This window comes from Trachemys scripta, chromosome 5 (genome assembly GCF_013100865.1).
Source record: "Trachemys scripta elegans isolate TJP31775 chromosome 5, CAS_Tse_1.0, whole genome shotgun sequence".
In the NCBI taxonomy this organism is placed as follows: domain Eukaryota; kingdom Metazoa; phylum Chordata; order Testudines; family Emydidae; genus Trachemys; species Trachemys scripta.
Window position 1 is genome coordinate 138,028,982 of NC_048302.1, and position 27,696 is coordinate 138,056,677.

Consider the following 27,696-nt stretch of genomic DNA (forward strand, 5'->3'; position numbering starts at 1 on the left):
TATCTATCTAATCTCCTTAAACTAGGAGCCTGAGAAGTACGCTCTCTGTATGTGTGTATATATATCTCCTCAATATTTATTCCACTCTGTATGCATCCGAAGAAGTGGGCTGTAGTCCACGAAAGCTTATGCTCTAATAAATTTGTTAGTCTCTAAGGTGCCACAAGTACTCCTGGTTTTTTTTTAGGGGGGAGATCATTCTCAGGGATGTGGTGTGAGGGAGTTTTGATTTTTAACAAGACTGGGTGAAATATAAAAGCAGTTTTTAAACAAACGACTAAGGAAAGTCACAAATAATGTCCGTATGCCATTTATAAGTGTTTTCAGATGTATTACAAGGGAATTGCCTTTGGGTGGGTGGGGAGGGGGAGGGATCTCACCGTTTCCCCAGGGAACCTGTGGAATAAATCCTTCAAACTATGCTAGAATATATCCTGGCTTTGTTTATGGCTGTGTGGAAATTCACCTTAGCATGTCTGAGTCTGAAAATTGCAGTGGTTTAATATTTAGGTTTTATGCGTGGAGACAAAAAGATAAAGAAAACGTTGGGACCTTTGTGAGCTTTGGATTGAACAGAAGAAAAAAAGGAAGAAAACCAGAATACAACCAAGGAGCAGAATTCCCCTTTCTCTGCGCATGTAGGAACCCTGGGAAGGCCTCATGCTTTGAAATGTCACCTTTAACCTTGCTTCCTTTAGCTGTTTGCATCTGCTGTTACCTTCAGAATAGCTCTTCTAGCCGTGGTCTGTCCCCGAATACTTAGGGGCTCATTCTGCACTGAGGGGCTGCAGTCTCCAAAGGGTTAACAGACGGTGCGCTGGCGTATGAGTTCTTAATCCTGGCGGGTATCCACAGCAAAACCCCCATTGATTTCAATGGGGGCAGGGCTAGGCCTCCACTGCACAACTTCCTGGTTCATTTTTTGCTCGAGAAAATAAATAACCGACTTTCTCAGCCACCACGCGGGGGTCTGGCCCCTGACTCTGCACGGTCACGGAGCCCATGGACACTCCCCTCATTTTCCCTTGACCTGCCTGACCCTGGCCTCCTCGGATCCAGCCAGGAGCCTGGCTCTGTGGAGTGTTGGCTGGGTGGCTCGGAATGGTGCCCTTGGGCTAAATTCACCCTGGTGTGCAGGCCCCAGGCAAGACCCTCTGCGTCCCACAAGCCCTGAGATGTGGCTTTGGGGATGGCGGGAAAGAGGGGGCCTGGGCCCAGCAGATGCTCTCCGTGGCAAGCCCAAGTAGGCCGGCGCCGGGAGCTGCAAAGTCGGGCCACAGATTAGCAGCCACCCAACCCCGTCACCCGGCAAATGGGGTGGGGTGGGGGCAGGATGGAGGAGGGGGACTGAGGCTGCTACGTTAGCAATGGGGTGAACGGTAACATTTCAGGCCCAGAGCCTGTCAGCTGCTCCCTGCAGGCGGTGGGGGCTCCGGCAGCCTGGACCTGCTGGCAGGATCAGGGGCTAAGACGTCCCCTCAGGCCCCATCACTCGCACCATTAAACGGGTCCCCACAGGAAGCTTCCCAACATGTCTCTTTGCTTTTATTCTTTGCAATGAAAACAGGCCCTGCCGCTTTCACTTTTGCTCGGAGCCAGTTTCACTGTCAGCTTCTCCCAGCCCCGGTGGGGCCCACGCACCCCAAGAAACTGCCCCGCTCCCCCCACCTCCGAGCGCCTTGGGATGAAGCTGCAAACCTTGCGGGAAGGGGTGGGTGGGCAGAGAGAGTTTAATGCCAAGCAGCCTCCCCTGGGATTGCACCATTTAAATAAAACGCCCTGCAACCATGTCTGTCCACACGAGTCCTTGTCAACCCCCGGACTGGGGGGCTGGCTTGGTGTCTCTGCCTGGGGAAATTCACCTCGCTGGGGCCGGAGCGGCAGGGGGCTTCGTACTTAGGATAAAGGAGCTGGGGGGGGGAATCGGGTCTTTTGGTGGTTCGATCCCCGCCGCCGGCGGCAGGAGAGGGCTCGGATTGGGGGAGCAACGATGGGGGGACCCCTGGGATGAGGCGAGGGGCCGCCCCCAGCTCCGCGGGCTGCAAGCCCCCGCCCGCTCCAGCGAGCCGCTTTCCCGGCACCGCCGCAGCCTGACCCCTCCCCGGCTGGGGCTGGCGGTCCCCCCCCGGCTGGCGGGGCTGGCTCTGCCGGGCGGCCCGTGCTATTGGCTGCCCGCTCGCCGCCCGCCCGTGTTATTTTTCGAATATAAATACGGGGCCCGGCGCTGGGGCGCGCTGACTCGGGCCAGGCGGAGCCGGAGAGAGCGACACGCGGGGGGCCCGGCTCAGCGCCCCGAGTCCTGCCCGGCGGGGAGCGCCCGGCCCCGCACGCCCCGTCCCGCAGTGCCCGGCCCCGCAGCGCTGAGCCGAGCCGAGCCGCTCTCCCGGTCCCCGTAACAGCCCCGCTCCGCTCCGCTCCGCTCCGCATGGACGGCCAGGGCATGCCGGGCGGCTCCAGCCCTGCCCGGAGCCGGAGCGCGGCGGTGCGACCGTCCCGGCTCCCCTGCGGCTTCCCCCGGGGGGGCAGCGGCCTCTTGCCGCCGGCGCCCGGGGTCCTGTCTCCGGTCACCAACCTGGCCCTCAATCTGAACAACCTGGCCGGGCTGGGAAGGTGAGTGCCGCTGCGGCGTGCCGGGGTGGGTGTGTGTGTGTGTCGGGGCACTGCCTGCCCTGTGTGTGTGTGTGTGTGTGTGTGTGTGTGTGTGTCGGGGCACTGCCTGCCCGGTGTGTGGGGGTGAGGTGGGTGCATTGTGTGCGGAGGAGGGGAAGGGGATTGCATGTACTGGGGGCGCTGCGTTGCATTCATTCTGTGTGTATTGCACGCAGTGTGTGTGTATCGGTGCATGGCATGCGCTGTGTGTGTGGGTGCATTGTGTGCAGTGGGGGGAAGGGGATTGTATGTACTGTGTGTGGGGTGCGTTGCATTCATTCTGCGTGGGTGATGTGGGTGCATTGTATGCGGTGTGGGGGGAAGGGGTAGATTGCATGTAGTGTGTGTGTGTGTAGGGGTGCGTTGCATTCATTCGGTGTGGATGATGTGGGTGCATTGTGTGCAGTGGGGGGGAAGGGGTGGATTGCATGTACTGTGTGTGGGGGGGTGCGTTGCATTCATTCTGCGTGGGTGATGTGGGTGCATTGTATGCAGTGGGGGGGGAAGGGGTGGATTGCATGTACTCTTTGTCAGTGTGTGTGTATGATGAGTGCATTCCATGTACTGTGTGTGTGTATCACATGCGGACTATGTTGGTGTGAGAAGGAAGATGACCTGGCTGCTGGATCTGTGGCACGGGGAGGGGTCTATAACGTATTGGGGAGTGAGGGGCTGGGGTTGCCTCCTGTATTTCATATAACCCATGCAGAGGGTGCAGGATCAAAACCCCAAACTGCAAAATATTCCCTCCACCCCAAGAGCAGCCACTGGCCCTGGTCCCCAGCGGGGCAGGCCCCAGGGCTTAGTTGGTGCATGTGTTCCCCTTCCCCACCCCCAAAGAGAGGGTTCCAGAACAGAGCGCAGGGCTGGGCTGTCAGCCCTACCTGCCCTGGGGGAAGGGCAAATCGCCATGCTGCTCAGCTGGGAAGAGCGTGGCTGGGAAGTTAACTAAGCAGGCCTGATTCTGACCCTGCTCCTGAAGATGTGAAGCTGCCCTGGTGTGTCTGAGGGCCGAGCCGGGGATGGCAGTGCCCAGCTGTGCCAGTGCACGCACAGGCCTGGTCTTACACCAGGGTGCACTCACAATCGAGCCCCATTAGTGATGTCCCAATTCATAAGGGAGCATTGTGACTATCTAGTCTGACCCTCTGCATTCCCCAGGCCGGCGATAATTCCCAGAGCAAACCATTTAGAACAGGGGTTCTCAGACTTTTGTACTGGTGACCCCTTTCACACAGCAAGTCTCTGAGTGCAGCCCCCCTTATACATTAAAAACACTTTTTTTATATATTTAACACCATTATAAATGCTGGAGGCAAAGCAGGGTTTGGGGTAGAGGCTGACAGCTCGCGGCCCCCCATGTAATAACCTTGCAACCTCCTGAGGGGTCCTGACCCCCAGTTTGAGAGCCCCTGATTTAGAAAAACAGCCAATCTTCTCTTCTCTTGCTCAGTGTCCCAGTTCTCCCGCTGCGGAGAACTATTTTAAGAGCCCGGCATAAATAACCAACCATCGCAGCCCTGCGGTGACACACCCGAGGCCCTGCTTTTCCTGAGCTCAGGGGCAGTGTGAAATCTCCCTTGCACCCTGTACTGAGGCAATACCTTTCAGGATTTGGGCCTCAGGGAACAGATGTTTTTTCCAAGCTGGCTTTGAAGCCAGAGCCGGGGAAGTTACATGCGGGGTGATGAATGTTATTTCCATGCCTTAGTTCAAGGCCCAAGTGCGGGGGGAACAGAGCTGCTTATGTTCCTTGCTGTAGAATAGCTGCTCATGTGGGCTCTGGGTAGGAACAGCCAGTTCAGAATGACTCTGGGCAGGAAGTGGCAGGCTTTCTGCGAGCTGTGCCTGGCCTAGTTTCATTTTTCCTGTTTGCTTCCCTTCCAAAGGGGCTCGTGGGGGGACGGAGAGTATTCTGTTACCATCAGCTGCAGTCTTGACTGCACAGGGCGATGCTAAGGGGCCCGATCCTGCTCTCCCCAAAGGCATTGGCGCAAAGTTCCCCGTGGTTTCACTGGCAGACCGTGCAAGCTCCGTCCCCAAATCGATGAGTGACCTGAATTCTCTGTGCTGGGTTCCATGTGTGCAGCGGGTAGGGACGTACAGCCACATAACCGAGAGCAACCTTTGGCCCTTCTCCATAGAGCGGGCGGGCGGGTGTCGGGGATCCTGCTCCATGCAGCAGAATTATTTTTTTCCCCTCCCAGGGGGTGGGGGAGTGTTCGGGGAATGAAGGGATGAGATCCTGGCCCTGTTGAAGCCACTGGCAGTATTGCTTATGGGCTTCTGGATAGCTGGTCAGGTCCAGGTCAGGCATTTCCAGATGACAGGTGCTGGGAAAATGTTGGACTAGACCCTTCGGGGGGTATAAAGCAGCGTCCAGCTCCGTGGACGTCTTTGACATCCAGTTTATGCAGCTGAGGGTATGCCTTGTGGTTTTAATCCTCTGGAGATGGACGCTCTGCCCCAGAGTCCATCTCTGACTTTGAGCAAATCACTTCCTCTCTGCCCCCTCGGCTTCCCATATCTGTAAGTGGAGATAAGGAGCCTGCCCCAGGATTGTAAAACACTTGGAGGTCCCTGGAGGAACGGAGCTAAACACCATTATCTCTGGCTCATAGCTAACGATTCTTTCAAGCTAGCTAGCTCCCCCTCCTCCACCGCCTCCCTCTGTGGATCTCAGGGCTCTGCAGATGTAAGGGACCCAGCCTTCTCGGATCCCAGGACGGCTGGTGATAGCGTTATGCCCATTTTCCCAATGAGTGGGGCTGGGGTCCAAAATTTTCGAAAGTCGCTGCTGACTTTGGGTGCCTTAAATCTGTCTCAGGTTGGGCACCTCCTGAAAACCAAGCACTGAGTGTCTCATGTTGGGCACCCGAAATCAGTGAACGCTTAAGAAAACGTAGGCACGAGAGACTCGCCAAAGATCCAGTGAGTCCGTGGCGGGGTTAGCATAAGAGAAACCCAGGAGTCCTGAACCTTGGTGCCTTGCCGAACCGCTGTCCCCCGCCTCCGCCTAGGTGGGTCACCATGCCTCTTGCTCAACTTGCCTGCTGGCTTCTGACTAATTGTGTTCTCTGCCCCCCCCTCCAGTCCATATGACACCCCAAAGAGGAAGAAGCTGGAGATCGGCTTCAAGAGCGAATGGTCTTCGCTGTCACAGGACTCCGTCTCGTCTGAGTCGTCGCAGGACTCTGGGTGGTCCGAGTCTTTGGATTCAGGTCAGTGCTGCCGTGGAGCAGGGATGGGGGTGGGGCTGCTCCTTTGGCTTTTGTCCCTGGACGCTGGGGCAGGGCCAGGTCTCCAAGTGCAATTGACTTTTGGAGAGTGTCGGGGGAGGTCTCCCATGTCTTTGTACCACTTACCCACCATGCAGTTTGCAGTGCTGCATGTCAAGGCCTGGAATAGCATGGAGGGGGTAACCTGCTGCAAAACCGGTGTGAGGAGCCTAAACTGTTCCAGGAGTGGAATAGCAACTGGAACCGAGGGGCCTGGGCCCAGCTGTGTGTGGGGACGGCCCAGGACTGGCACCGCAGGGGGCTGCGGGTCCGGGTTGAAGCATGCATACACATTGCCTGCCTCTGGTCTGTGCTGTCCGCAGCTCACTTCCAGGTGAACTAAATTCCCTCCCGTTTAAACAGATCCCGGCTGTGTCTGGGCTCGGCCTCTGCTGTCCCCGTCGTGGGGGGAACGTTCGCTAAAGAGACACTCTTCCATTTGGTCCTCTCGTTCCCCTATGGGGAGAGCCTTCATTTCCCGTCGGGAGCGTCATAGAATCATAGACTATCAGGGTTGGAAGGGACCTCAGGAGGTATCTAGTCCAACCCCCCCAGCTCAAAGCAGGACCAACCCCTAACTAAATCATCCCAGCCAGGGCTTTGTTAAGCCTGACTTTAAAAACCTCTAAGGAAGGTGATTCCACCACCGCCCTAGGTAATGCTTCCTAAGGTCCAGAGCATTGCTAGGCTCCCAGGTCCCCAGCGTGGGAAGCCAGGGATGCTCTGAGTGGAGGTTTCAGAGTAACAGCCGTGTTAGTCTGTATCCGCAAAAAGAAGAACAGGAGTACTTGTGGCACCTTAGAGACTAACAAATTTATTAGAGCATTGCTCTAATAAATTTGTTAGTCTCTAAGGTGCCACAAGTACTCCTGTTCTTCTTTCTGAGTGGAGGGGAAAGCGTGCTAGGAATCCAATCCTTGCCTGATTGAATTCCGATGCATGGAATACGGATGGACAGTTAACGGCCCCCTGGGCTGGGTTTTGTTTACACTATTATCACTAAAAATGATCTGGGTTGCGTGACCTGCCCCCTGGGTTGAAATCTGCTCTAAGGTCCCAGCTGCGTTTAAGCCATCTATCTGGAATGCTGCTTGCCGCTGGAGCGGTGTGGCGGGGAGAAATGAGGCTGACTTGCCTTTAAGTTATTGGCCATCTCCAGATAAGGGAACCCATTGATGTGGTGGAGGGGTGTGTGTGATTAAATCAATCCCTCTGGGAGAAGGCAGCAGCTCCTGGCACCTCCTGCCCTGTGGGCTCTGGGCGGAGCTGCAGTCTAGCCCCCTGGGCCCACGGGGGAGTTTGGGGCGGGCAGAGGTTGGAATCTAGGAAGCCTTCGTTCTGTACACTGGGGAAAGCGAGAGAGAGAAGCAGCCGTAGGGAACAAGACTGTTATTCCCTGACTGCTGCGGAGCACAGGGCAGCAGGACTCCGGGGTTCAATTGCTGTCTCTGGGAGGGAGTGGGTCTTGTGGCTGCAGCCATGGGGACTGGGAGATAGGACTCCGGAGTTCTGTTCTCAGCTTACCACTGACTTGCTGTGTGGCTGTGGGCAGGTCGCTTCCCCTGTCTATAAAATGGAGATGACAGTTGACTAATTAACCGGGGGAGGCTTAATTAAGCCTCTGAAAGAACGGCAAGGGCTAGTGCTCTTGTTCCCCCTAATTGCAGTGAACTTTAAATCCATCTCGGCTTGGCTTGCGGGCAGCTTGGTGGAGAAGTCGGCAGACTTGGTAGCATCTGCCTTCACCCTGCTGTCATTCACCTCTCCCCAAGAGATGAAATGTACGTGAAGGAAGCCGAGGTTTCGCTGCTGCTGGGCCCCCACCTCCGCTTCCCTAGGGACTTACCCATGGGTGTTTCATTTGCACAGGAGTTGGGCTGGATTCCCCTGGACAGCTGGACCCAGAACCCTTTGAAGAAGTGTAAGTTAATGTCTCCTTTTTCTCGTCACTTGGCCTGTTGGATCCCAAGTCAGGGCACTTTTTGCAAACCCTGTTTTGAAGTCATTCCATTCTGCCTCCCTGTATTCCCCCCTCTATCAATTCCTGTCCCAAACTGTAGTGTGAAGTGTTGCTGAGTGCTGTTCAACAGCTTCTGTGCTCCACCCCAGAGATGGCTGCATTTCAGTAGTGGGGGACTCCTGTCATCCAGTATAAAGTGAAGTTGTAATTGGATCTACTTTTCCAACGATTGTTCACATGTCAGCGTAATCCATTTTTTGGGGGGGAGAGGGAGGAGGAAGGAATGGACATCAACCTAGTTACCGCCTCTCCGAGAGGTGGATTAACCACAGCGATGGAAGAACCCTCCTGGTGCTGAAGAAAGTTTCTGTGCGACCGCAGTGCAGCTGCACCACTGTTACAGTGTTCCTAGTGTAGACATACCCGCAGACAGAACTGGTGTTGTCTTCACTTCTGATGCTGCATCCCCAGGCCTTGCTGCAAACTCTCTTGGTGCTGATAGCTGGTGGCCAGGGTATCCATGCACAGACGAGGCCGCGGCAAGTCCGTAAGGGGACGACTGGCATAAACGCTGCATTGGCACAACTGGGTTGCTGCAGCACTGTAATGAAGACACTCTGCGCCGATGGGAGAGCGTAGTTAACCCACCTCCTCGAGAGGCGGTCGCTGTGTTGGTGGGAGAAGCTCTCCGATCCACATAGCGCTGTCTACAAGGGGGGGGTTAGGTCGGTGTAACTACATTGTTCAGGGGGGTGGATTTTTCACATCCCTGAGTGATATAGATATACCGATATTGGTCTGTAGTGTAGAGCGGACCCCAGGGGCTCCCGGGCACTGATGAACCTGGAGCTCGGGCTTTCAATAGATGTATGTGGGCAGAGGGTTCTTTCTAGTCCCTTTGAGATTTGAGCCTGGACATCGGTGTTAGTTATTCCGTTCTGGACATAAGCTTTTGTTTTCAAGTTGAGTTTAAAGATCTCTGTGCTGGATTGTCCTCTGTTACTTCACTGGAGTTGCATCAGTTTAATACTGGGATTAAGGTCTCGAGCAATTAGGCCCTATGGGTTGTGGCTGTCGGAGTCTGAAATCTTTCTTGGAGTTCAGAAACTAGCTAGCTGTAGAAAGATCACGGGCCAAGTTCATCCCTTGTGCAACTCCCCCAACAGTCTGAGTTGGGCTGTGCTTCAAACAGAACTCGGAGGCGGAATCGATTGCACACAGGAAATCGAAGAGAGCACTCACGTAGGTGCTTTATGGCACCGTCGCTGGGCCAGATTCTGGTTACACGGGTGTAAATGTGGAGTAACTGCTCTCCTTGGGGACATCCAGAGTCCTGGACTGCATCTCCAAAATTCCTCCCTGGTTAGGTTCAGGTGTGAAGGCAGTAAAAGTGGGAGGGGATCTTAAACCCATCACTCCAGCCAGATCAAGGAGGTATGGTGGTCACTGTGGTCTGCCCTTTCTCACACACTGCAGTTTGCTGCTGCGTGTGGCTGCCTGAGTTCCTGTTAACAATTGTCTTGGGGGTGGGGAGCTGCAGAAGATTCGGGTAGTTCTGCATTTGCTCTTGAAAGTCCCTCCTCTTGAATGGCTCAGGGTTCCTGTTGTGGATGGAGGCCGTTCTGAACGGGGCCACTGCGTTAGGCTTAAACAGAGCACATGAGGGAAAAGGCAACATGCCGCATTTATTGAGAATATAGCAATTAGCATATGCTTTTTAGTTCTATGTATATACACATACATTATGCACATAGTTTTGCTAGTTGATGTTATAGTGATTAGTTTGGAGTTTGGATTAATTTAGTGGCCAGCCAGATTGGTTGCAGAGGGGAGCCGGGCTTTGTTGGTTGCGATTTGATGCTTTTGGAGTAGTGGCAAGACAAACCCAAAGTTTTATGGCAAAGCATTTTGTTTTTATAGTGGTGTTTTGTTTTTTTTAAGTTTATGGATTTTGCTGTGTTAGTTTGTGATTGGTTATTTTTTAATTGGCGTTTTTTGATGGCTTAAAATTTTTGAGAGGATTATTTTGTTTGGTTTTGATTTAATTAATTATTTTGTGTTTTAAGGGTGCTAGTTTTTTATCTTGGGGTCATCAGTCTGCCCCTCCTCAGCCCTGGATGTGCATTGGTGTTTTTGAGTCTTTTCAGTTTTTTTTACTTTTTTTATTTTAATTTTTTTTTGGCCATCTGGCTTCAAAAATGGTCTTTACACCTTATTTTTCCCTGATGCATACATTCCTCATTCACACAAACAGTTCTTTGCAAAGACCTTCAAAACGTAACACATAGCAGTGTTTTATGTTAAACAAAAAAGGCATCATAAATTAGACCTTACTAAATTTTGTAACTGTCCTTTCCCACATTGGAGCCTGGGCCTCTGAAATTTTTCTAATTTAATTAACATAGACAGACAAAATCCTGTTTGTTACTTACAAGGCATAAAAAGAAAATCATAGTTATAGAAGATCAGGGTTGGAAGGGACCTCAGGAGGTATCTAGTCCAACCCCCTGCTCAAAGCAGGACCAACCCACAACTAAATCATCCCAGCCAGGGCCTTAAAAACCTCTAAGGAAGGAGATTCCACCACCTCTTTAGGTAACCCGTTCCAGTGCTTCACCACCCTCCTAGTGAAATAGTGTTTCCTAATATCCAACCTAGACCTCCCCCACTGCAACTTGAGACCATTGCTCCTTGTTCTGTCATCTGCCACACTGAGAACAGTCTAGATCCAAATGGCTAATACTAGTATTTACTATTCTATTTATTTATTTTAATACCTTAATTTTTACTATAAAACATACACTATATATAGCCACACCATAACCAATGAGCTAGCCCAGTACCCATGGTCCAGCAACTGGAGATCCAGCAGTGAGCGCGAGATGCTGCGTGCAGATGTTAGATCTGGGGCTGGGGGGTTTAGTCCAAGTGTTTCACTCTGAAACTGCTTCACACTGGCGTCAACAGCTGCACACGCTGCAGGACCCGGGCGAGTCAGGCAGAGCCGAGCCGGGTGATCGGGGACCTCCTGGGCCCTTGGAAGCTCTATTGTCTATTTTGATTGACATCTGACATTTTTAAAAAAGGCGGCTGCATCTGGCTCTCCTCCCGCGATCCCTCACTTACCCTTTCCCCTCACACCTGCTCTGACGGTTTGGGAGGAGTCGTGTCCCCCCCCGCCCCCCCCCGCCCTGACAGATGTGCTGGAGAATGTGTAACTTGGGGTGGAGGTGAACAGATGGCTTGTGGGCCGGCTCTGCCCACATGCCTGCACTCCCTAAGCTGGCTAACGAGTTCCTTTCCAGCAGGAGCCCCCTGGGTTACCAGGTGATCCAGGGGTTGCTAGGCAGGCTGGAGGATTGAATTCCACAAGGGAGAGAGTCCAAAGGTTGCAGACCCCCCCCCCCCTTCTGTCCTGAATGAATTGGGGCTGGGCACATTGGCATGGGGGGGCCCCCCTCCCCCACATGCTGAGTGGCAGCCCTCTCCCATTGTGCCGCCACACTTCACCCCTCCCGAGCAGCTGCTCAGGTCAGGCCTGGGGCCTTGATCTGACAGACGCTCCCCTCCCACCATGGCGCCCATTTACATACAGGTGGAAAGCAGCCGCTTCAGGCCCGTTGCTATAGAAATGCCCCCGCTAGCCGGAGCCTTGCTCTGCCGCCCGGCTCACAAAAGGCGCTTTTATTGGCTTCCTTTCTGGGAGAGCTTTGTCCCCGGCTGGCTTCAGAGAGCCCCCCCGCCTGCGCCCCGCCCAGCTAGGTCAGCAGCCGCCACGGCGGCTTCTTGGATTGTTTTTTTCCAAGCCCACCCGGTTGTTCAGAGGGTGTTTCATTAATCCGGGCTCCTTAACTCAAGTGGCCCGACACGGCTTGTGCACGCAGGGAGCCAGCGTCCCTTTAAGGACCTGCCCCCACAAGGGTTGAAACCTGGCTGACATCAGCTGTATTCAAACATGGCTTAACCCCACATGCGGCCAGGGCCCTCGTCTGTCTGCTGGGGCTTTATAGTCTTGCAGGCTGACAGGCACCATGCGGAAAGTGGCCTCAAATTCTGCGGGCTTCTGTTTTTAGGATGTGCAACTTGTGACCGCTTAGGCCTGAATTTTTGCATATTTATATGGAAAAAAAAAAGTCTTTGGGATGCCTGATTTTCCCCCCCCCCCCCAACTCCATCTGAAGTCAGTGGGTGCACAGCACCCCGCAGGCCCAGATTCAGAGACGCCCGAAATCAATAGCCATTCAACAACCTGGGCTGTTATGACCTCGAGCAGCGCTGGGACTGGAACCCTGGGCAGTCAGGAGCACTGTAATTTGGCTCAGACGCAGGCCCTTTCCTTGCCTGACCATGAACATAACACCTGGCTCTCCTCCCTCTCTTCCTGCAGCTTCGAGAAAGCAATTCTGGAATCGGGAAGAGCTGTCAAAGGGTAAGTGCCCTGACCTTTCTTTTCCCCCCTCATGGTAAAAATGTATAAAGCCTGATTTTTATCCTCCGCAATCTCTCCTCGCTGTGCTGCACCCCTACGTGCATGCTGAGCCCAGGGGAAGGGACGAGCCCAGCTCCCCCGTGCAGATCAGGCCGTTCGGATTTGATTTCCCGCTTGCGGCAGGGTTGATCGGGTCCCTAACAAACCTCTGGCAGCGTCCAGCCGCCGACGTCCAGCCCACATCCATTGCTATCCTGCCTGCGTGGCAGGAGGCAGCGGCTGTTTGCCCTCTCGGGAGCTTTTCTCCCAGCTTGCCGTGTTCAGAGCGTTGATCACTAAAGGGAAAGGCCTTAATGCCGTGTCCAGACCGCTGAGTGGGCAGGGGAGCGGAGCTGCGCGCACACAGGCAGTGCCGTCAGGACGGAGTCTGGTTCTCATTGATGCTAAGGCCACTTTCCACCACGCCCCTCACGGAAAAACTGAGTGACGGGAATCCCGTTCTGTTCTGAGAGCCCTTACGCTGCCGGATTGGTGTGAAGCAGCCTTCATTCGTGCATCGGAGAATCAAACCCATCTATGTATATTTCCCCCGACCGCTGCCCCTCCTGCCACAGAAATTTGCTTCCCCTGCCCTCACTTGTGAGTTATGGGAGGGTCACTTGTGAGAGCTGGTTAGCTGGGGGGCTGCCTGCACTAGTCAGTTCTTGCAGGGTCTCTTGGTGGCTTTTGGGTCCTGGGCGGGTTCAGGACACAGCCTCTGGCAGGGGTCTGCAGAAGGTCTGCTCTGCCACCTCGCTGACCACCACCCAACACCTTTTCCTGCTTTGTCTTTTTAGCAAAAGATTCCCCGTCCGGAGGATCCACTCCCTGCCGGTGAGTCCCCGTCTCCCCTCTGCGGATCTGACTGCACGGCCAGAAGCGCCGGCTTCGGGGAAACCCAAGGGCGACCGCTTCTGACCTGCTGCCCAGGGTGACTGGTACTGGCTCGCTGCCGTGCTGGCCAAGGAGATCTGACCTGGGAGGAGCCCACGGCTGCTGGCCCATGACAGAGGGGAGGGATTCAGGGTTTGGGGGGTGCAGCTCATCCCTTAGGGGGTGAGCATATTGCTACTTCCCTTACCCCCCTTTTCCTGTCTCTGGGCTAGAAGCGGCCGTGATGGGCTCTGAAGGGAGCAGCATCTAGCACACACAATGGGTCAGTCCCCAGTCACATGCTTGGGTGGGGGTAGAAAGAGCCCCCAGGGGCTGCGTTGAGGTGGGGAAATAGGTGACCCACTGATGGCAAACCTGTGTCAGAACTAGGGCCCCTGGAGAGACCATAAGAATGGCCAGTCTGGGGCAGAGCAATGGTCCATCTAGCCCAGTATTCTGGCTTTTGACAGTGGCCAATGCCAGGTGCCCCAGAGGGAATGAACAGAACAAGGCAATTACCGAGTGATCCATCCCCTGTCGGCCAGTCTCAGCTTCTGGGGCAGGGCCCTGTGGCCCCTGAGTGGTGCCGGGAGCCTGTGTGGCAGAAGGTTTGATGATCTCTCCCTCCTCCCTTCCAGGAGAGGCTCCTAGGCACCAGCCCTGCCCTGAAAAACATTTCCAACGCCCAGGAGTTCAGCAGCCCGGAGACACACGAACGGCCCTCACGCCGGAAAGAGAACAAGGAGAATGTGAGTCGGGAGGCAGAGAAGGGACAGGCAGGGGATGTGATGGGGGAGCAGATTCCAAGCGCTGTCCCAGCCCCACCACTGAAGGAAGGAGCAAGGTGGGCTTGTCCCTTACAGCCCGTTCCTTGGGGCCACGTCCCATCTAGTTCCCGCTGAAGTATGAAGGGGTCTCGCCTTCTGGAGATGTTCCCAGCCTGAATTCTCTGCTCCGTTTCATCCCAAGCCTCTTAGCTCCACCCCCTTCAGCCCTCCAGCGGCTGCCCCTTTCTGATCAGCCTGACCCTCCCATCTCGTGAGCCCAGAAAAGGGCTGGTCTCAGGCAGGTGGGACTTAGCCCTGGGCTCGTATAGCCTCTGTGCTCAGCGAACCATCCTGCCCTGACCCGGGGAGAGCCCAGCTCTGTCCCTTTGGCGTTGGCAACTGAGTCATGCCCACTCAAGCCAGGGCTGTGTCCTGCTCGGATGGCGCGTGATTGGCGAGCACTCTGAGAGCGGGTGGCCCAGAAGGGCTGGCGAAATGCCCGTGGAGTGCGTCCCCGGTCGGGTAACGTTCAGGCTTTTTGCCTTTGCAGGCAGGGTTTGTATTTAAGATCCCACTGAGGCCCACCAATCACAGCCGGCTTCACCCCTTCGATGGGAGCAGCGAGAAGGACCCTTTTGCACAGAGACCAAACTCCGCCCCGGACCTCCTGGTGAGCGCAGGCCTGGGGTGGGGGATAGGGCGGGTGGGGGTGTGCCTGGCCGTAATGGGGAGGCCTGGAGCATAGCAAAGGGAGGCATCACCTCCAGTGATACCAGCTGCACTAACACCTGCTGTTAATGTGGTGATGCCTGCACCCAGGAGTCTGCACCTGTGAAGCTGATGCAAGGTCCCTCTTCGGATTAATCCCCATCATCTCCATAACACCCGTGCTGCTGTATGGACCGGGGTGGAGATGTGTAAATACAAGAACTACCCCTGGCTGAAATGCAGCTGCTTCTGGGGCAGGGTACAGTCCATGTCTAATAGTGACCGTCTGGGACGGGAGGTGAAGGAGGTACCAGGCCAGGATCCGTCCCTTGCTCCAGCGGACAGCAAGCTAGCTCCATGCTTTGGGATCCCCAATTGCTGCAGGTGGCCGAGACTTTGGGTCCACGTCTCACGCTTTGGCTTTGCACTTCCTGGTGGCTGGTCCCCCAGTCGCACGCCTCCTTTGTCAGAGGAGGCCTCCCTCAGAGCCCAGCGTCACGGCAGGTCCCACGGCCAGACGGCTCCTGCTCAGTCTGCGGCCCCCAGGCGCACGCTAACCCCACCCCCTTCGCTGTGTGCTCCCCAGTGTGGCACCCCCGAGAAGGAGAACATGGGGGTGGAAGCCGAGAGCCCAGTGTTCCTACGCCGCTCCTCCCTCACCTCCTTCGTGACCGACGAAGAGGACGATGGGTTTATGGAGATCCTGGACGAGGAGGAGCTGAAGGTACAGCGTGCGCGATTGTCTAACATCCTGTGCTCCGGCTGCTCCCGCGGGCCGCTGGATCGTACCTTGGGGAGCTCTGGCTTCGGGAGCTAAGCCTCAGCCTGTGTGGTCCCATCCTGCTCCGAAATGGAGCACAGCCCCATCCCCCCGGCTCACGCGTACCACCCAGCCCCTCGCTCCTGCCTGGCCTCCCTTGGGCAGGGGCTGTCTGAAGATCCACCACACTCCATCTGGATGACCTGCCAGTCCCTCCCCGTAGCTGGGTGGTCTCTAACTCCAGAATCGCAAAGGAATGTTAATGGGGCAGATATAGCAACGATCTGCGGAGAGCAGGTTTTAGGGAAACCCGCCGGCCCCGGCTGAGAGCCAGAGAGAACCCCAGGGTCTGTCTGGCTCCTGCAGCCCTTCAGTAGCTTGTCATTTGCCAGCTCCTGTCTCGTGCTCCCTGCCAAGAGGGGAGGATGGGATGGGGCTGGTGGGAGTCCATTGCCTCATGCACTCGCTTTCTCTCTGTGATCCCGCTGCCTCCTCCTCAGAACGACGCGGACGTGCCGCCGGGGATGGAGAACCTGCTGACTGCCCCACTGGTGAAAAAGGAAGGCGCTGATCTGGTACGTGGGAGCCTGGCACAGGGTTGGGGCCTCTCCTTACAAAGAGCTGGCAGGGGGTGAAAGGTGCCAGGCGAGCCAGCCTGGAGACTGTGCTCCCCTCGTTCTGAAGGGGCCCCCGGGTGCGCTCTGCTGACGTGCTGGGGTCAGTCTGAGGATGCCTCACCACAGGCAACTGGATTGTGACTCCTGGCACCTTCCTCTCCACCATGGCCACCAGATGGCGTGACCTGAGGTCACTACTAGCCTGGCCAGATGGGAATTGTGACCAGGAGGGGGTGTGTGCATGCGAGACACTGACCATAGTGACATGTTGGAGTCTAAGGCAGGGGTGGCCAACCTGTGACTCCGGAGCCATGTGTGGCTCTTCAGAAGTTAATATGCGGCTCCTTGTCTAGGCACCGACTCCGGGGCTGGAGCTACAGGTGCCAACTTTCCACTGTACTGGGGGGAGCTCACTGCTCAACCCCTGTCTCTCCCACAGCCCCTGCCTTCACTCCACCCCTCCCCACCCCCTCCCCTGAGCCTGCCCTGCCCTTGCTCCTCCCCCTCCCCCCAGAGCCTCCTACACCCCACGAAACAGCTGATCGGGAGGTGCGGAGAGGGAGGGGGAGCTGATGGGGCTGCTGACGTGTTACTGTGGCTCTTTGACAATGTACATTGGTAAATTCTGGCTCCTTCTCAGGCTCAGGTTGGCCACCCCTGGACTGAGATCTCTCAGGCTACTGTTGTGTTGGCGAGGGGTGTATCTGTGCTGAGAGCTAGGTTAGGAGCCCCCACCCCTCACACACACCCCCGACCCGGTGGGAGGCCGCTCTGTAAAGGCAATTGGTGTGCATGGAGCACAGGGCCAAGTGGTGGGGGGGCCGGGTTCTGCACCTCAGTCTCCTGCCTGATCCCCACTGACACCAAATCGGAGTCGCTCCCCTGCAGGGGTGTGGCTGGGAGCAGAATTGGGCCGGTGGCCTTTTGGCGTCTCCTAAACCGAGCATGAAGCCAAAATCGGCGTGTTTGGGTCAAACTGCCACCCCCGTGAATGTGAAATGGGGCAGACAAGACCTGCCCCTCCTAGGCCGTGGCAAACGGCTGCTCCGTGCCCATGGGCGAGCAAGGGGCCAGAATGAGGCTCTAACCACGGCTCGCTCTCGTCCATGCAGAGGTCGGTGAGACACAGCAAATGTCGCCAGCTCTTCAGGTCCCCCTCCATGCCCAGCAGCGTGATCCGGCCCATCCTGAAGCGGCTGGACAGGCCACAGGACAAAGACACTCCGGTCAAAACCAAGAGGCGGAAGAGCGTAGCTGGCACCCCGATCGAGGAGAAGGCGGAGGAGCCGGTAGGTGATACAGAGATGGACTTGGGGCCAGGTAGATCTCCTTCTCCATTCCCTGGCTCCAGAACCACCCAGCCCAGGGAGGGCTGTCTACTAGACATACTGGGGTATGCTCTGAGACCTCCCTATCCCCCCAAAGCATTCAGCAGCTAGGGCTGTACTGTAGGCATCTGGAATGGCTCAGCTGGCCATCTGGAAATCAGTGGGTGGTAGGGGGAAGCCTCTTGGCTAGCCCCGCCATGTCGTACGTCCTTTTCCCCCAGCACTGGAGCATGGGCCCTAGTGCTTCAGAAATCGAGGGGTGCTGCCCCCTTAAATGCGGGGTGTTTTCCCCATGTCCTGTTCCTTCCAAATTAGTTTTTCTTCATTCTTCCCTCCTCCTGCCGTCCTGGGAGGAGCAAGCGATTCTCTGCTGGAATCTCCGACCTCCGCATAGCCTGCCTGTCGCCCGCAGACAGCAACAAGGAGCAGCTAGGAAAACGGGGCGGGCGAGCTCTAAGAGCTACAGCCGAGACGAGTGGCTGTCAATACTTGGCTGCCGGGTGTCCTCCCTGGCACCCCCACGAAGCGGCTGTGAGATGCTCCTGTATCAGAACCCAGTGCTCCTGCTGCCGTCCCTGTCTCTTGCTCGTGGTGCACGAGTCGAAGGACTACACAACATTCAAGGCACTGGAGGGGAGCGATCCAGACCCACTGACTTCTATGGGGCTGATCACATGCAGGCTTCTTGCCTCTTTAGATTCTGGCACCCCCATGTGATTAAAACCAGGATAGACCAAACTGAATTAACCATATAGCTGCAAAATCTGGCAAGGATTGGTGGTGATCCATGTTTCTGTGCTGGGAGCATAAATGTCTGTGACTGTTGTATCTCTTCAGCCTGATTTCCCAGTCTTTAGGGCCACATGGAACAATTTACCCAGGGTCGTGGTGGATTTTCCATCCCTGACAATTTTTGAATCAAGATGGGCTCTTTGTCTAAAAGCTCGGCTCTAGGGATTACAGTGGGGCAGGTCTCTGGCCTGGGCTAGGCAAGAGGTCAGACTAGATGGTCACAATGGTCCCTTCTGGCCTTGCAATCTGCGGGAGTATTCTGATCGTCTTGTCTGACCTCCTGCCTAGCCCAGGCCAGACCCTCCACCCTGGGGTTCCTCTGCCCTGAACTGCTGGCTGAGTTCTTGTAGAAGGCTCTCAGTGTTGATTTGACACCCAGTCTTGGTTTCCTCCTAGAAATCAAGGCTGTTGCGCTCCAGGTCCTTCTGCCATGATGAGATCGAGAACATCTTGGATAACGATCACCGAGAACTCATCGGGGACTTCTCAAAGGTATTGGGGGGGAAAGAAGGAAAATCCCTTCGTACTAAATCGACCAAAATGAACCTCCCTCCCCCACCCCCAAAAGTTATTGAAACCTTCCCTACCTAGGCTGTGTCGGAAACCCAGTAGCTGCCTGCCCTTGCATGGGCCATGAAACAGACTAGAGGTTGACGTGAAACAGACTAGTCTAATGTCATTGTCCAAATGGAAAGAAATGCCTGTGAGTCGTGCCTGGCGTTTTACAGACAAGACAAGGGCGGTGGATTCTCCCATCTTGCCCCTTCCTTTACATCCATGCCAACGTTGTAAAAGCTACCAGATCAAAATGGTGCCAGCTCCACCCCAATTGTACAATTGCAACAGGAGAGAGGGCAGAATTGGTCCCATTTTGGGATTTCAAACCCACAGATGAACGTTTGGTTTGAAACAGCTGTCTGCCTCGGCGTGGTAAAGGAATGATTTTTTGGTCTTAATGAGTTTTAATAAAACTCTTCTAAAAATGGAAACTTGAAATGATAGTGCCCCTTTATAAAGTTCTGATCTAAGATATAGTTAATAATGCTGGGAAATGCTCTAAAAACCATCACCCCAGCTCTGGCTAAATCCCAGGAGGAAAGAGCTTAACTTGGGTCGCTAACTGCCCCTTTGTTGTAGGCTTATCTTCTACAGACTGTGGAAGGGAGACATCAGGACTTGAAATACATCTCCCCAGAAATGGTAAGGAGGCGACTGATTGTGACTAGGGCTGCGGGTTTATCACAGTGCTGTAAAAAGTTCCAGACACTGCGATTTCTTGTTTTGTCTGACTTACTTCCTGCAGGAAGACTCAGAGTGGGTCCCCTCCCCAGTGTGGAGGGGAGCCCCTGGGGCGTGGGACAGATGGGCGACAAGCCCTGCTCCACTGTGTCCTGCTTTCCGGCCCCTCCCTCCCCTCCTCAACAGGCTGGGATTAGGGTATCGGCGCCGGGGCTGGCTGGTGCCCCCTCATTTGCAATGAGCAGCCATTATACCCGTGACTTGTACTAAATCTGCTCTGTGACTTCGCCGTGACACCCTGCAGCCCTCACTGTGACCACCATGGGCTTGGGCCTGATTCTGCAGCTCAGCTGTTTAGCCCAAGCGGTTGCAGTAGGGCCAGGCCCCGGGGGAGCAGGGGCTCGTGTATGCTAGTGGAACGGCACAGTCCCGCGTCAAGTGACCGCGCCCGTTTCTTCTCTCCGCTGCAGATGGTGGCCGTGCTGAACGGCCACTTCAACAGCCTCATTGAGAACTGTGTGATCGTGGACTGCCGGTATCCCTACGAATATGAAGGGGGTCACATCAAGGTCAGAATCACCGGCTTGTTTCTCTCTGTTTAACCTTGAGGCAGCATGGCCTAGTGGTGTGAGCTCAGGAGCCTGTGCTGGGGAGTTCCGCTCTCCTCCGTGACCCGGGGTCAGTCCTTCAAGCAAAATCGCTGAAACACGGGTGCCAAACTCTAGGCACCCAAACAATGGGCTGATTCTCTTCACGATGCTGAGCTCCTGCGAATTCCCTTCACTGGACTGGGGGTACAGGTGGTTTGTGGGCACTGGACAGCGATCCCAGGGGCAGATAACAATGGTGGATGTGAACACTGCCCTTGGCAAAGGGTGGGGGAGGGGAAGTGCCGGTTGTGCAGCATTGTTCACCCATTGCACAGGCTGCGTGATTAGCAGTGGCGTGGGGAATCGGGCCCTTCAGCCCTCGCGATTTCTTAGACCTCAGTGGTCCTGTAGGGTTTTACACCTCCTGCTGCTTCTCTGGGTCAGTGGGAAAGGGGGGGAGGGTCTTTCCTGCTGCCTCTGACAGGGAAATGCCCTTTTCCTCTAGGGGGCTGTGAACCTGCCGCTGGAGCAGGACATCGAGGACTTCCTGCTGAGGAACCCCATCGTCCCGTTGGACGTGCAGAAGAGGGTGATCGTGATATTCCACTGTGAATTTTCTTCGGAGAGGGGTCCCAGAATGTAAGTGGGCCACAAGCTGCGTGGGTGCTACATGTCCTCCCAACCCCCGTGTCTACCAGCCACGGGAGCGGGGCTCTGTTTAGACACTGGTGTACTTAAAAGAGCTTGAAACGATGTGGCTGCAGGGGGTTGTTTAATGACCCAGTTTGACTGTACCAGTCAGGATTTGTCTGAACAATCCCTGGCATAGTGATGCCATCCCACCAAATTACAGATCCCAAGGTGTTGGGACGGGTACAAAGTGGCTCATCCATCCCTGAGCCGTTGGGTCCCCAAGAAACTTGTGTGACAGATTGACCTACAAAACCAAATGATAGAGAATTGCCTCCTGGATCTAGGTTTCTGGAGGACTCAGTTGTCCATTGGCTCGCTCTGTCTGGCTTGTGGTCCCGTAAGCGCTTGCTGTCTGAATGGACTAGCCTGTCTTGTTGGGAGAGAACTGAAAGAATCGGAGCTCTTGACCAGTCATGGCCTGGGGGAATCCCAACTCTAAGATTATCTCCTAGAACTGGAAGGGACCTTGAAAGGTCATCGAGTCCAGCCCCCTGCCTTCACTAGCAGGACCAAATACTGATTTTGCCCCAGATCCTTAAGTAGCCCCCTCAAGGATTGAACTCACAACCCTGGATTTAGCAGACCAATGCTCAAACCACTGAGCTATCCCTCCCCCCAAGGATCTGGCCCAATCATTCCATGGCCCAATGGTATTCAGCGCATACCCTTGTGTGCGCAAAATTAAACCGGGTCAGATGATCTTTAACCTCATGCATCTGTGTCTTGAAGGTGCCGGTTTGTCAGGGAAAAAGATCGGGCACGCAATGAGTACCCCAACCTGCACTATCCCGAACTGTACATCTTGAAAGGAGGATACAAAGAATTCTTCCCGCAGTACCAAGTAAGTCATGGCGGAGTCTTCCCAGCAGTGAAGTGTGTGTGTCTGTCTATCCCAGAAGCACTGCCCTCGTCTGCTGGGGGCACCCACTGGTGCTACAGGAAGCGTGTGCGTGTGTGAGACTAGGGCTTGTGCTACCTTCTCCAAGGTTGGCAGATACCAGGTGGCGATAGCGTGGGCCACAATACCTTCCCTGCCCTGGCACATTCACCCTCTGGAATGGGGACAGCCGGTATCCGGGAGGCAAGAGGTTCCAGGGTCTGTTTAAAACCTCCAGACTTTGAGCCAGTGCAGAGCCTGCAGCTGAGAGCCGCGGAATAAGTAAGACCCGTCCTGCTCTCCGGGTCCCAAGTGAGACTTGGAGAAGGGAAGTGACTCCGTGTACAGAGACTGGGGGAGCTGGAGACATGAGCTGCCGCATTTCCCCTCCCCAGGAACTAGGGCATTATGGGGTGTGAGGTGGTGGTTGAAGGAGAGGCCTTGTGAGCGGGGCTGGTGGTGACTGAGTCCAGGGCGAGTTTAAACACCAAAGAGGGTGATTTCCAGGTGGCTGCAGGAAGCCAGCAAAGGAACCAGCGTCTCTGAGGCTAGTTGTTTAGCCTGTGAAGGGGAGTGAGGACGGGGCCAAGAGCCATCTGGCTGCAGTACCTTGGGCCCCCTGGCGATCGAGAAAGGGGCTTGGGGAGATCCGGCCTCCTGGCATTGTCACCAGTTTTAAACACTGCCGTGCGTCTGCCTGCTCCTTAGCAGGTAAACTGTTCCAAGGGGCTCTTGACGGTAGCGGAGTTGTGGGTGGGAAGGGGCTCGGCCCCTGCTTGGGGTCACCCTGCGGGTGGTTGGCCAGTCTGTTGACACGAGCCCTGTGCATCTGTCCCCAGGTACATTGCGAACCTCGGGACTATCGTCCCATGCATCACGAGGACTTCAAGGAGGACCTGCGGAAGTTCCGTCAGAAGAGCCGCACGTGGGCAGGAGAGAAGAGCAAGCGGGAGCTATACAGCCGCCTCAAGAACTTCTAAAGGGGCCTGGGGACGCTGGGGCGGGGTGGGGGGGCCACAGGGCAACTGCCACATGCATTGAAGAGAGACTTGACACACCTTGCCGCAAGGCTGGGGCTGGTTCCCGAGGTGAGAACTGTTCTGCTGAGCCAGTTCTTTGGAGATCCATCTACTCCTTGGCCAGGAAGCCATGGGACAGAGTAACACACACACATACCTCCCGTAACCGCACATACCTCCCGTAACAACAGAACTGGGTGGCGCTCAAGGGCGTCCAAATCCCCTGGGCTTGTTGCCATCTCCATGCTGTGAAACTCCTGCCGGGGGTAGGATTTGTAGCTGTGAGGTTGACCCAGATCCTCCATGAATGGGTGGTTGCACTGGACATGGAAGCGAGGCTGGATATTTCAGGTACCATGGAAGGGTCGGGTTGAAGCTGTCCAAGTCTGCGTGTTTCAAATGGCAGCTGTTCTCTGACCTGATTGGTGGGATCATCTTTCAGCATCTGCAGTGGCACCTGCATTGCCTTGAGGAGGTGAAAACCAGGACGCTGTTGAGCATCCACCAATTGCTGCAAGAGGTGTGAGTGTTGCATCATGCCCCCCTGCAAGCTGTTCTGGGTGTGGATGTGTCCACAAGCTGTTGTGCCTTCAGTCTCTTGAAAGGTTAAACAAATCAAATGCAATCTGAAGCTGACTCAGGGGAAGGCCGTGCTTGACTGAGATCTTCATTTCTGCCCAGTTCAGTTCTTCTAGGGCCTCCTGGAGCCTCATGACCCTTGGGTGCAGTGTGGATTGCTGTCTTAACAAGGGATGTTGTTTGTCCTTTTAATTTTACATGCATTATTGAAATCATGGCCAAGAGCAGGAATGCTCCGGGGGCGGGGTGAGGGGGCTAAAAAGAGGCCTCAGGGACTGGGGAAAAGCTCCAGGATTTGCCAAATTCAGTGCTGAAAAAAGCTCTACTAGACCGAGGAGCCCCAGTGCCTTTTCAAATCCCATCTCTTCCAGTCATCAGGGCCGGAACCAAAGGCCCATATCCAGCTCCCCCTCAAGCCGGCTCCACACGCGCTTGGGCTTGGATGGGAGGCGGGTGAGGAATTTCCAGCTCCCAGTGACAAATCTTCCAGATCCCCTCGGCTCTGCCATTGGCAGATCTTAGAACCGTCCCCTGCCGATTGCCAGCTCACTTCCCCCCTGCCCCCATGTCAGCAGCCACCGTCTCCAACAGCTACAGCGACAACCCAGCACTATAGAGCCCTGGCGTCCCCTAAAGCATTCGCCTCTGACTCTAGCCATGAATAAGCCTGGCTGTTAACGTCATTGGCATCGATTTAAGTGGAGAGCGACGGACGGGGGCTAGCGACCTTGCTGGGAGTGGCTCAGACCTCACGATGACAGGAACAGGCTAAGTGGGTGGAGGCCACACCCAGCAAAACAAACCAGCGCATTAAGATGTGCACGGGCCTCGCTGAGTGATCTTAATATAGCCACTCTGTCATGGCTACCCCACTGCACCCTGACATCCAGTCTGTTCGTGACCCTCATTTAAAAGCCCCCCCCCCCCGCCTCTTCTGGGCAGTAACTTGTTTTGTGAAGTGACTAATATGGGGGTGTTGTGGGGAGACAGAGGCAGGGCTCGAAAATGGAGAAGCAAGATGGTAATCAGAGCGATGTGACTTGGAAGGTGAATTATCTGACTTTGCAAGACTGAAAAAAGTAGAGATCGGCACCAGATGCTCACGGTGCCTTTCCAAGCCCTGGCCCTGGGATGGTGACGAGAAGAGAGTTCGATTCCTCTCGTCCTATTCAGAGTGGAGGATTTAGGAAACGGATAAAACCAGTTGGAGGTGGGCAGAATGGCTTGGACTCGGCTGGAGCCAGCTCATATTTTATCTGCTCTTGAGGTCAGAAACAGTTCCCTCAACTCCTGCAAGGTCACACCTAGAGAGCCTGTTTGTGGCACAAGGTGGAAACACCAACTTCTGCCTGAGGCAATGCTGCTGTGCAGGATGTGTGATCTGACTGAAAGCAAATCCCATGAGGCGCCTAGATCAGAGGGTAGCGAAGCATCTGGTCCTGCTAGGCTCCAAAATTGCTCGCTTCAGAGGGCCTTGGTTAGCCTAAACCCGCCACCTGATCGTCCCCATAGGGCAGGTGGGGATGCTCTACAGCCTCCCTCTACATCACACTGCTGAGTTCAGGGAGGCAGCGGAGTCTGGTGGTTAGAGCCAAGCCTGGGGAAGTCAGGGCCACCTTGGTTTTGTTCTTGGGTTAGGCTCTGGGCCTGAGTCTCCTTTTAATTACAGGTATAAAAACCCAGTTTAGCTCCAGTGGGGTCAATCCACATTTGCATCAGGGTAAATTTAGATCTAAATTAGGGCTTTAACCTCTTGCTGCCTCAGTTTCCCCATCTGTGTGTTGTAGGATTTGACACTGCTGCCCATCACTGTAGTATCTGACTGCCTGACCCGTCTTTGCACCAATGGGCAAGGGGTAAAAACACTGTCCGCGGAGCTTGTCGTGCAAATGTATCTTTTGTGGGCTTGTGTTCTCTGTGACCAGTGGAATTGTGGGGCCGGATTCACCATTGCGATGCTCCGTGAGTGTAATTGCATTGAACCAATAGGAACCTGACGTCGGGGCTATCCCACGGGTGTATCTAATCAGTAATAACTAGTGTGAATTGGCCCAGTGAAAAACAGGCTGTGAAATGGAGAATCTTCCAGCCTCCGAATAGCCATGAACTAAAACCACCTGGGAGAAACTCTTCAATCCCGTGTTGTGTGATTACCCTGGGGCAGCTAGGGCTGGGTTGGTCCCTCTGGCGCGTCCTCAGTATTGAATCTAACTTAAGAGCAAGAAACTAGAAGCACTGGGATGCCCACAGCGGGGCTCAGTCTGCAGCAACGTGGGAAAAGCACTTAAACCGAATTTGCCCCCAAAGAGCAAGACCAGCTGCAGCTCTGTGCCTGCGTAAGGGCCCGATGCTCTGCTTGCTCCGGCGTAAATCAACAGTGACTGCCTTGGAGTCAGAGGGAGGATGGTGTCCTGGGAAAGGTGAGGCGAGATCAGGCCGTGCCTCCTGCACTGATCCGAGTTCTGAATCATTGGTAACATTAACTCTTCGATTGCATCTGACGCCAGGGGTGTGTGTGTTGTTTGTTTTTTAATTATTTAACAGATTTTGTATTTTAATAATGCTATTTCCAGATATGTTAAGCGATTTTTTTTATGTAGTGTGCGGGGAGGGTTTCCAGGGTTATCTTTCATGTATATTTATGACCCTAAAATTTCCAGTGTCGATTTGTACAAATGATCAAATCAGTCACTCGTGGCTGCAACAAGAATAAAACCCCCTATGGAGGTGGAGGCTTAAATGACCCAGTGGGCTGGATTCGGATCCCGCATCTTCCAGCGCAAGTATGAAGCAATGCCATTGACTCGAGCTTGAAACCGATCTGGCCCCCGCTATGGAAACGCTACCCGATCCGCATTTACACTGGTGTGAATGACACCATGAGGTGCAAGGCAGCTTGGTGTTTCCTAAACTACCCTCCAGTGGAGATGTCCTGCCTTTAACAGAGGGGTGCTCTGCCCCGACCGATCAGGTGCATGCTACCCGTGTGGTACAGGAGACTCATTGGACTGAAGCTGATTGCAGAGTGTTGGGTATTGTGAGCTGTGTGATTGCTTTTGTTTTCTTTGTCTGTACATTTGTGTTAAAAGATTGACACCCCTTCATGACTTATTTTTCTATGTCTGGGGAGAGGAGATATCTCCCGGTTTCCGATGCAGTGATGTGTAACCAAGAGAAAAATAAACGTCTGGGTCAAAGGTACTCCTCGGGGGTCAGTGTCTCCAGCATCTTTGAGCTCTAACTGTATCCACTACCCAGGGAAGAGGCTTAGCGGGTCAGGTTCCCTGAGTTTGTTCTTCAATCCATGTAAGTCCATTGACTGTGCTGGCTTTATACCAGGAGAATCTGGCTCCACATGTACGAACTCCTGTGAAATCATCTGCACAGGTGCAAACCTGCACTGATGTAGCCACACCCAGAGCAACCTTACAATAGAGCCCTGCTGCATGGGCACAGACTAGCCTTGGGTAAGGCCCTGCTGTTCTGAACTGGTAGTACTTCACATCCACTTTCCCACACCCAGTGCAAACAATTGCATGAACCTTCAGGCTGCCCTTTATTTCTGCAGTGCTCCAGGGCGCTTTATGGTCTAGGGAGGTGTAGCAGCCTCTCCTGCAGTGTCAAGCCTGTGAATTCCTGGCAATCCTGCAACTCTGCAGGGAGGCAGACAGAGACCATAAAAGGTTCCAACATACTTTCCAAGCTCCACCCAGCACTTCCCCACTACAATTTCTGGGATGGGCAGGGCCCCCAAGGAAGGGAATTCTGGGCAAGGATAGTGGGGCCCTGGGCCATTCCTTTAAGGGGAATTTGCAAAGGATCTGGCTAGGTGCACCTGCATGGATTGCAAGCTGGGGTTGTAACTCCGCTCCCTTTGTACATGCAATGGCCCAGGCGGCAGGTGCAAACCCCTCCGAGCTCAGCGGGCCCAAGAGGCAGTAGGAAGGTCTCCCCCAGGTAATGACATTTGTACAGCTGGGTGCAGATTCATCGTAGCGCCAGGGCCACCGCAAGGTGTTGAGATCGTGCCTGGGCTTCGAGCTGGGTCTCAGTGTGGGGTGAGGGGGGATGCGGGAAATCTGAAACCTGCTGCGTAAGGGCCTCGGCGTCCAGTGCAGATGGAACTAAAAGCACAGGTGTGATCTCAAATGTTCGGGCTATTTAAGGCCTGATTCGCATCCACCCCGACTTAGTGACTCTCCCTGTCTTCATACAGACTCCGAGACGCTTGGATTCCTGGTCTGTAATGTTTAAAGGATATAAGGGGGCGGGGGGAATTCCTGCCTAGCTCTAATGTGGAGGCAGCGACGTTAAATCCCAGCTCTCGAGTAATCTTTTTGAAAAGTTTTAAATCACAGCACCAAGACAACTACTTGTAAATTCCCTGGTCCCCTTGCATCTCGGCTTGTGTCTCTTACGTCCGTAGCCAGATGAGCCAAGATTTCACGTGGCTCGATGAACCAGCCCCACCCATCACGTGTACGGTTTTGGCTTCCTCA

The 27,696-nt window shown here is 54.8% G+C and overlaps 1 protein-coding gene across 1 annotated transcript; it reads left to right on the plus strand.

Annotated features, from left to right (window-relative positions):
- Window positions 1–2,410: 2,410 nt before the first annotated feature.
- Window positions 2,411–26,398, plus strand: CDC25B (cell division cycle 25B). Its single transcript, XM_034771460.1, has 16 exons — window positions 2,411–2,610; window positions 5,743–5,870; window positions 7,797–7,848; window positions 12,275–12,316; window positions 13,153–13,189; window positions 13,867–13,977; window positions 14,546–14,665; window positions 15,290–15,427; window positions 15,964–16,038; window positions 17,193–17,369; window positions 18,597–18,692; window positions 19,338–19,400; window positions 19,910–20,008; window positions 20,535–20,668; window positions 21,452–21,563; window positions 22,439–26,398. Exons 1-16 carry the CDS (start codon window positions 2,426–2,428, stop codon window positions 22,577–22,579), a joined length of 1,710 nt encoding a protein of 569 aa, XP_034627351.1. The 5' UTR covers window positions 2,411–2,425; the 3' UTR covers window positions 22,580–26,398.
- The last annotated feature ends 1,298 nt before the right edge of the window (window positions 26,399–27,696 follow it).